Here is a 9,982-nt window from a genome sequence, read left to right on the forward strand (position 1 = left end):
TCTTGCAGAACATCCTCTTCATCCATCAATTCCTTCAGCGTTACATCTTCTCTCTCTAGAAGTGTATCTATGTGCGATGACGAATGGAGATCAAATTTCCAAAACATGCTGGTCTGTAGAACAAGAACAGCAGGAAGTTAGCAACAGCCATTATTCTAGCATCCAAAGATAAAATCAGGCAGGGTTTTACTCCCATGAAAGGAACATGCTAATCTGCATTCAAGAAAATAAGTATAATTTTGGTTTTCAATTTATTGAATTTGCTTTTCCCAATCTTTGGGTTTAATCTATGCATCAAGCCTCAGATTCAGAACCTGCTCAGCAATTAATGGAGTTGGGAGATGATAAAATGGGCAGTGCATAAATGCACTGGAGTAGCACTCCCACCATTGAAGAAAACACCTCTAAAGGTAGAAGAATTGTAATAATTTTAACTTGCAGGCAGCACACATCAAAGTGCAGGAGCTGATTTCAACACAGGACCCACTCTCACTGTACTTCCCTCCACAGACTCGACATGGGAGGAACAACAAGGGACAACAAAATGTCCTACACAAACATGTCAAAGTGCAGAGGCCCCAACCACATTTTAGGAGGCTGTAACAGATGGATAAGGAGCAACTCCACTTTTGCCTACAAAATGCTTTAGCACCTCCGTGTTAATTCTGTTTCTCTAAGACACCTAAAAGACAGTTGCTACTGAGACAACTGTGCTATCAGAAAAGTATTTCAGTCTACAATATATCCAATTAATTTCTGCTTTCACCTCTCATTAAGCTCAATATAAGCATTTGCTTCATTCACCTCCCCCTGAAAATAGAGATTTTTACATGGCATTTAACCTCTGACACAGCATTAACTGGTCTGAAGCGAATGCAGATCTTGAAGTGGATTGAAAGAGATACTACAGATACTAGAAAACAGTGAGCAAAACTTTCCTTACAAGTGGAAGCAGCAAGGTTTTGAACAGTACTCTTAAATAAGGAAAGAAACATTCCTTCTGCTCCTTCAGTCACTGCTTTCCAAGTGTGAAGGGTTAACTCAATGATAATTCGATAGAACTGTGCATTAGCAACATCAGCTCTGAGGATATGTAGTTAGGGCAGAGAATTTAGGTGAATAGTATTATTTTAGCAAGAACACACCTGCACATGTAGGCTGCATACAAGTGCAAGCTTAAAGACAACAATCCAACTTTGCTTTTGTCATACACTCATAAAACCCCACAAAAATTAGCCTAGAAACATCCAATTCCTTTGCAAACTAAGAGGTAGCATTTAAACACTTATTTCCAAGTGAAAATTGATTCAGCATGCACAGTGCAGCTACTTAGAACAGTGACATGTCAAATTTAGTACTTGAGTAGTTTGGAAAACAAATACAAGTCCAAGGATCTAGCAAAACCTTCAAGAGTCTTTTCATTAGCAAGACTTCCAGTGTCCCGCCTAAACACTGGAAAGGCTGGAGTACTCACTATGGAGAGGTTTTAACTGTTTTTAGGGTTTTCATTGTTGCTTTAACCATTACCTACAGATCACTTCACACCACCTTACTTTGTTTAGCCTTTTTTCAGGAGTTGTAACATACATAACTGCTCCTAGATCATACAGGTTTCTGTTTAAAGATATGGAAGTCAAACAAAATCAATGAGGAAATGTACAGCTATGGTCAAGTGCAGTGTTGGTGCTAATCATCATCTGAGATCCCATGCAAGTATTAAGTGGTTAAAAAGCAGAGAAGGAATTATTTTCTACTAGAAGTATTAGTAAACTTCCAAGCATGATTTAACAAATTAGCTTAAATCAAATTATTCAGCTGTTATGAAAAACATTAGCTTGCAGGTATTCAGGCTACACACACACTTACTGTAAGCAAGTGAAACTAATGAATTATTAAAGTCCCAGGATATTTTTCCCTTGGGATTTTTAAGCCTCTAGAAAGTAGATTAAATCCCACCCTTTACCCCAATTAGAGAAAGTACCATCCTTGTAAGTAACCTCTATCAATGTTCATTCCAGATGTAAATACCTCTGTAGTGATTAATGCCCATTTCAGTAGCTTCAATATATTTCTCAGTTACTTATTGCAAGAGAAATTCAAGAATGGAAAATAGCAACAACAACAAAAATAAAAGAGGCATACTACTGCAAACATGGCACTGCGTTATTTCACAAACTGGCTCCAGGCAAGCTCTTTTAGGGGCTGCTCCCTCAACATGTCAGGTGCTGGCCAGAGATTATTCCATCACTTCTCAACAGGAGCTCAGGTCCTTTGAAATAAGGAAAAATAAACAACATAAACTATGCCAAAGGGAAAGTCCAGGAACCCTGAAGAGAATTTTCTTAGGCATTATCACTGGTGATAACCCTGAACCAGCCTATCAGAGTTTTGAATGGAAGTTTAGAAACCAAAAGTTACTACCACAGCTCAGAATCTACTGTCCTACCCTTCCCTCCCAGAATCTACCAGTTCACAATTATCATCATGCTTTTTCAAATTTCAGTCCCACTAGCACAGCTGGAATTAGGCCTTCTGCCCACGAATCAGAAGTGTGCTCCTACCAGAATTTCATTACCTGCAAATTCATGGAAAACACCACAAGTCAACTGGGTTGTTACTCCTAGTGTTACTTCACTGTCAATATGGGCAGGAAAAACACATTTGGATTCAATGCAAGATATAAAAGACTGCAAAATACAAGACGTGCTCAAGACAAGATATTATGAGAACTAAAACAATCCAGGATAATGTTGAAAACTCTCAGATGTGGAAGGAAGAAATGCATTAAATGTGGCAAAGCTGCTGCATGTATTTGACTGCCTTTTGTAACTTCAGCTCATCTTCCATAATTTCTGGAAGTTCCCAGTAAGCAAGACTGACATCCAGTTCATTAAACAGCACTTGTCAAAGTTTACATCAACTTGCTGATGCACCAGTTCTGACAACTCAAGAGCCTAAGGAACACCTAATCTCCAGAAAAGTACTGCTTTGTTTTCTTAGTTAATATTGTTAACAGATTCTTCTGTGAATGAATGCCGAATAGTATTCCAAGTGGGTTAAACACCCAACTGAAATCTGAAAGGAAGAAGCAGTTCAAAGCAGCAGAGAAAGCCTGTCAGCTGCTGAGACACAGGCAACTGAAACTCTCACTTGAATGATTTGCTAAAGGGAAGAAATAAAGCTTAGAAATGATCTTTGCAGGCCAAAAAGGAAAATGAACTCTTCTGCCTACTACAGCAGAAGAAAACCACAGTGTGTATTTTTAACGGTAACTATAGTCAGTGGTTCTTCCTAGAGGTCAAAAGCTTAAGTGGCACCTCCATCAAAAAAACACGTTGCTAACAGTATCAGTATTGTATCAGAAAGTTTCTCTGTAGTTTCAGTGATCACAGCCCTCAAACACCTTTCCTGAGAACAGACATTTCCCGTCTTCAAACTACCAGACTAGGATGTCAACTCCAATCAGAAAAGCAAATGGTTTAGTTTTGGACAATGTCTCCTATACTGAACCTTTTACAAAACAGGCAAATCTTTGAGGCATCTAGAACTCTGTTCAGTAAATAAGAAAACTAAAGTAAGCTGCTCATTTAAGTTAAACATTTAAGCATCATAGTTAGGTAAGACCAACATAAGACACACAATTTACAATGAGTTACTTCCAACTTGGTACCTCATGGTTCCACAAACAGTTGAGTATTGGTAGCTACAAGCAGACAAGGGCATGTGACTGGTGCAGAAACAGAGCTGAAAGGACCTCAGTATCCAGCTAGAGCCTGTTTTACCTGACAACTAGATGTTTAAGGCACATACAGAGCTTCTGGCACAAGATTTTACTGCAATACCCAGATTTATTTTTCAAGCAAGAGAAACTTTTAAGTCTATCACTGTCAAGCTGAAGGTTCTGTCCCATGTGAAAGTCTGAGAAACACTATATACAGAGTTCTAACAAGGACTGCATTGTAACAAACTAAGCCAGAACAGAACTCATTTTCCTTTGTGTGCTGTATTTTCTTACTCTAGGGTTCAAGTACCCCGATAGAAAAAAAAAAAAGTTACTTTTGCACCAACAAACCTTACCATGATTGAAACACATCCTGAGTTCTGAGGCCTACTTCAGCGAAACAGGTTTGTACAAATCCTCTAGCAACTAGCAAAAGATAACTTAGCTGTTGGATGCATGGAGAGCAACCACCAAGGGAGTCTTTGGTGCCACCACAGGTTTTAAAACAGCCTTACACCTCCTAATGAGACAAAAGCATTTCCAACACAAACAAACCCTTGCCTCCTAAAAGCCAAATGAGTAGGGAGGCTTGAGGAAGTACAAAGTAATGATGAAGTCAAACTCTAATGCTTTTACCATGAAAAAATGTTGGCAAATTATCTTTTAAGAGCTTTAAATGCATTAAGAGATTTATTTCAAATGCTGAGCATGCCCTTCTGCAGCTTCACACAGCCTCACCTAGTTAGTCTCCAAGTGTATATTTAGATTCCAGTTTGGTTGTTTTTTCCCCTTTCTCCAATCAATGGACAGCAACAAGACCCTATACTAACATTTATAAAGTACTTTTTTTTGACACTGAGAGTAAACCAGCGGATCAAAACAAAACTAAGCACAAATGCATGGCTGAAAAAAATTTAAGAGCTGGAATTACCAGCGACCCAAAATGTCAGAGAAGAAAGACACTCTAGTGGCCATTTTTTAATCTGCCTAATTCACTCAGCCAGAGCATCGCTCACTATAAACTCACTGTATATGACTGCCTGCCCTCTGCAGGCTCGGGCACAACTCCTCAAAGCCCAAGAACTATTAAATGGGAAAAATCAGGCACTTACATATTCCCTCTGGAATCAAGGGTGAGAAGATAGCTGCATTCTAGCTCAAAGATCTGGAGCAAAACAATTCTTTTCCATAATGTAATGGTAATTTACAGCAATACACAGTTAGGACATAACTGAATATCCCACTTTTTCCACATTATAAATGCAAGAAAATCTTTCATTTTTAGCAACACACTTGTATTGCTTCTTCTGCATTGAGTTCGGGGAAATAAACAGGTATTCTTTATCTAATTTATCCCACTAAAACAGTATGATTATTAAGTACAAAGTCTTTACACTACTTAACTATTCCTTAGTTTTATTTCTAACTATTTCAAATAACACAGTACAGAACAAACTTACCCAATAACCTCTTTGAAGTAAATTTATTTTCAGTCAAAGCAGTGAGGTTCACTGAGTGCTATTAGCTGGAAAGACACGAACTGCTGTGCAAAGCCCCTAGATTTAGTCACAGTACTTTACATTTCATCCAGCCATCACAAAACAAATAACAGCAGTAAGACAGGAGAATTTTCGTGGTACAGTTTCTATGTTTCTTTAAAAAAAAAGTAAGATCAATTTAGCACAGAAAAGAGTCTCCAGTGAATGCAAAATAAGATGTAGCCATTTCCTCGGTGTCAGAACAGCCTGTTCACATCACGAATGTGAGACCTAGCGGAAATTAAACTTTGATAAATACTCCATTACTTATATTATTATAACCTAGTGAAGTCTCAAAGAAACCTTGTGGAGAAGGGAATCAACAGCTGGTTTGAAATTAAAAGGAGTTACACAGAACCCAAAATACAAACACCTCTAATTTAACAATTTAAAACACACTTCTAATACCATGCAAATTCCTAGGCCAAGGGCATAGGAAACCAGAAGAGATACTGGAAGGGAAACAAAACCAATCAACAGTTCTTTCAAGAAGAACTTTCTGCCTCTCAGCATCAACTCAGCTGACTGCCATAGGTGGTGTGAGCCCTTCTCTTTGCCATACCCCATTCCTTCTCAAGAGGTGCCACGTCCTGTGTCCTGAGCCCCAAGGAAAATGGACGAGACAATCACGTTTCCACCAGGGCAACAGGATAAGTCCCCTCAAGGGCAACTGAGGTCCCTGGAGTTGGCTTTCCTCAGTCTGAGGATGTGAAGACTCACTAATGGGTGACTGAAGATGAAGCCAGACCCTCTGTGGCAATGCACAAAGAACAGCAATAATCAAGCAAAGAAGCTGGAGACAGTTGTTCTTTTAGAGAAGCAGAAGACTGCAGCCCCAGCAGAAAGATCAGCTGGCCTGTGGCATTAAGGTCCTTTCCAGCTGCTTCATTGCAAGTTCTTTCCAAGTTTGGGTAATTAATTTTAAAACCCAAAACCATGAACAAAGAAAGTAACCGTAGAAATGCTTTCCTCCTCTCTTAGTCAGCAAACTGGTAACTGCAACTGGACTCCTCTGTCCCCTCCTGGTCTCCCCAGACCAGGAAAGACACCGATGTGGGGGATGTAGGCTCAGCCCAGGGCCCTCAAGATGGTGAGGGGCTGGGGCACACAGCACACAAGGGCACACTGAGGACAGGGAGGTGATTTGAGACACTCAGCATGGCTTCACCGAGGGCAAGTCTTGCCTGACAAAGGACGAGGCAGTGCTGCTGGATGAAAAGCTGGACATGAGCCAGCAGTGTGCACTCACAGCACAGAAAGCCAACGGTACCCTGGGCTGCATTAGAAGCAGAGTGGCCAGCAGGCTGAGGAAGGTGATTCTGCTCCTCTACTCAGTTCTACTGAGACACCACCTGGAGAGCTGCATCCACTTCTGGAGACCTCAGCATAGGAAAGGCATGGACATGCAGGAGTGAGTCTATAGGAGTGCCACAAAAGTGACCAGAGGGATGAAATACTTCCCCATGGAAAGGCTGAGAGAGCTGGGATTGTTCAGCCTGGAGAAGAGAAGGCTCTGGGAAAACCTCACTGTGGCCTCTCAATACATAAATGGGGCTTGTAAGAGATGGGGACAGACTGATTATTAATGCCATAGTGGTAAGACAAGGGCTAATGGTTTTAAACCAAAAAAGGGTAGATTACAGACTAGATAAAAGGAAGACTTTTTTTTTTTTTACAGTGGAACAGCTTGCCCAGAGCAGTGGCAGATGCCTCATTCCAGAAACATTCAAGTTCAGCCTGGACAGGGCTTCAGGCAGATGCCTCATTCCAGAAACATTCAAGTTCAGCCTGGACAGGGCTTCAAGCAACCTGATGTAGTTGAAGATGTCCCTGCTCATTGCAGGGCAGGTTGGACTAGATGATCTTTAAAAGACCCTTCCAACCTGAATCATTCTACAATTCTCTAAGCATGTGAGAACCACTAAGTTCTAAGGTTCACAAATTGTGGGAGAGACTTCCTTATATATAAAGCCAGTGACATTTCAAGATTTTGAAATATCTGCAGGTAAAGTTCCACTTACACTCCAAAACCCAAAACACTGCACCTTCCCCCAAACACCATCACAAACTCCTGGGTAACCAAATGATGGTTTGGAGCACAAGAGAAAAACTGCAGTATGCTCTCAGACTACTGTACAATTTAAGATACAATTCCTTTCTGTCATTATACTCATTTGCAGCACAAATGCTCACTACTTTACCTTCAGAGGGTAACTACATCCTCTTGAGAGAAACACAAGTATGAGACACCCTGTGGTAGTCTTTTCTTGACTGGGAGAGAAACACACCAGAAAACTCTATTAAGACAGTGATCTCCTAACATCCTCTTTCACAGCTGCCACCTCCTCCCCATGAGGCAAGTTATTAAGTAGGGACTTTCACTCCCGTCAGACAAGGGAAGGGGAAGCCTGCTACTGTTACATAACAGTTACGAATTGAGACAGAAGTGAAAACACTTTTACCTTTATTTATCAAGCTATTCTCCCTTATTTATGCACACTAGCTGCACTTCTACCTAGATCAGAACTATAAATACATACTTGTGAATGCCAAGCTGACCATGAGCCAGCAGTGTGCCCTTGTGGGCATGGGGAAGTGTTGAGGGAGGTGATCCTCCCCCTCTCCTCAGCCCTAGTGAGGCCACATCTAGAGTGCTGTGTTCAATTCTGGTCTCCACAGTTTGAGAAAGACAAGGAGCTACTGGAGAGTGCCCACTGGAGGGCTACAATGATGATCAGGGGTCTGAAGCAACTCTCTTACGAGGTGAGACTGCAGGAGCTGGGCCTGTTTAGACTAGGCAAGAGAAGACTGAGAGGGGATCTCATCAAAACATACAAATATCTCAAAGGCAGGCTTCAAGAGGGTGGTGCCCAACTCTCTGCACTCTGGAGCAGTGGCCATAAACTAAAACACAGAAGTTCCACCTCAACATGGGGAAAGACTTCTTCACATCGAGGGTGGCAGGGCACTGGAACAGGCTGCTCTGGGAGGCCATGGAGTCTCCCTCTTCCGAGACACTCAAAATCCACCTGGATGTGCTCCTGAGTCACCTGCTCTAGGTGACCCTGCCTTGGCAGGGGGGTTGGACTAGATGATCTCCAGAGGTCCCTTCTAACCCCAACTATTCTGTGATTTGTTACATAATATATAGATAATATACACCACACATCATGTGCATACACACACCCCGTATTATGAGTGAATGCTCCAATAATCAATTGCTTTGACAGGCTGAAGTATGCAAATAAGTCCAAACTAGCTAATGTTTACTCAAAGACATCAATCCCTCAAAATTCAAGAGGTTGTAACTGTTCAGCGAAAGTACAAAACTCAGCTGAAATCTACAGTCTGCAGTGAAGTTACAAGAGCAATTTTATACCAAGCAATAAGTGTATCCTGGTCAATTCCTACACTATCTCAAACCACAGGTCAATGAGTGTTAATAAATACAGATCTTAATTACCTGCAATAGCTACAAATTAGACACTAACCTCCCCTGCCTGAGTAGAGAAGATGGATCATTTTCTAGTAACTCCATGTCAACTGCCAAACTCAGACAAGTAAAATATTCACTGGTCACAGAATTCAGTTAGATTTTTTCTACTCTGAATTCTCACAGTTAGCTTCAGACTGAAAACAAAGATATCCATGCACCAAGAGAAGCACATGATTCCTTAACAATATAAAAAAGAAAGGTAAACAATGCACAGCTGCCCAGAAGACACTTTTAGGCTGAAGCAGTTTAGTACCAAAAATTCAACTGCAGAAGACACTATTACCATACTTCAATATAACAGCCTATAGTGTTAAACATCACTCATACCTAATATATGTCAGTTCGTGAACACATTTGCTTTGAAACTCTTCCAAAGAAGGCTGGGCAGCAGATACACTTCCTGGCACAAAAGCAAAACACTGTAAAATAAACAGAATATCCACAACAGTGTGTCTAGATGACCCCTGACTGTCACAGCAAACCAAAGCAGGGTGGAGAAAGCAAGTAGTGCAACAGCAGGGTGGGTTAAAAGACAAAGTTAGACTCAGCCAACTAGAAAGTAGTCAGAAAAGCTGCAAGGAGAGGGAAGGAATGGCCACAAAGTCTGAACTCTAGAAGGAACTGCAGCTTAGGAGGTGGTGAATGTGAACCTACATAAACCAGGTAAGACTTTAGCAGACACAACAGACATGAAAGACCTAAATTTCAAGTGGTTTCTGAATGCTTTAAGATAAGGCTTTATAGATGCAGAAGCTAAATTTACTACTGTAGGTGAAGTTTAATAGTTTCTTACCTGTTAAACATAAAAGTTTTTAAAAGTTAAAAAACCAGAATGTTTTGTATTCTCTCAGGCTCCTTGCCCATTACAGGGTATCCTGGCAACAGCAAAAAAATCTTTCAATCTACAGTATTAGCAGATTAGCAGGACTGAATTAGCACTGAATTAGATGAAGCAGATTTCTTCCTACAACGACAAAAAAAAAAATTTATAATTCAATACTGTTAGCAGGTTCTATTCAATAGCTCAACAACTGCATGAATAGTAAGGACTGTTTTGCAGCAAGTACAACACATGCACAGGGGATGGAAACAACTTGCTAGGAAGAAAAGTGTCAGTTCAGTGCAGGGTACACTGAAAATAAATTCACAAGCAGCTTGTCATCTGAAAGACTTATTTATTTTTAAACCAACTTTAAACATTCCCCTCCATTTTGGGGAAAGAAACTT

The 9,982-nt window shown here is 40.7% G+C and overlaps 1 protein-coding gene across 1 annotated transcript in view; it reads right to left on the reverse strand.

Annotated features, from left to right (window-relative positions):
• Window positions 1-9,733, reverse strand: part of LOC103801395 (serine/threonine-protein phosphatase 6 regulatory subunit 3-like) — a 42,828-nt gene extending 33,095 nt beyond the window's left edge. Inside the window, 3 exon segments of the mRNA XM_009073807.1 lie at window positions 1-8; window positions 10-113; window positions 9,549-9,733. The exon segment at window positions 1-8 is cut by the window's left edge and continues 112 nt beyond it. Of these exon segments, the coding sequence (XP_009072055.1) occupies window positions 1-8; window positions 10-107 (106 nt within the window). The 5' untranslated portion in view covers window positions 108-113; window positions 9,549-9,733.
• Between the last annotated feature and the right edge of the window lie 249 nt (window positions 9,734-9,982).

The sequence above is a fragment of the Acanthisitta chloris genome, unplaced genomic scaffold (assembly GCF_000695815.1).
Source record: "Acanthisitta chloris isolate BGI_N310 unplaced genomic scaffold, ASM69581v1 scaffold2764, whole genome shotgun sequence".
In the NCBI taxonomy this organism is placed as follows: Eukaryota; Metazoa; Chordata; class Aves; order Passeriformes; family Acanthisittidae; genus Acanthisitta; species Acanthisitta chloris.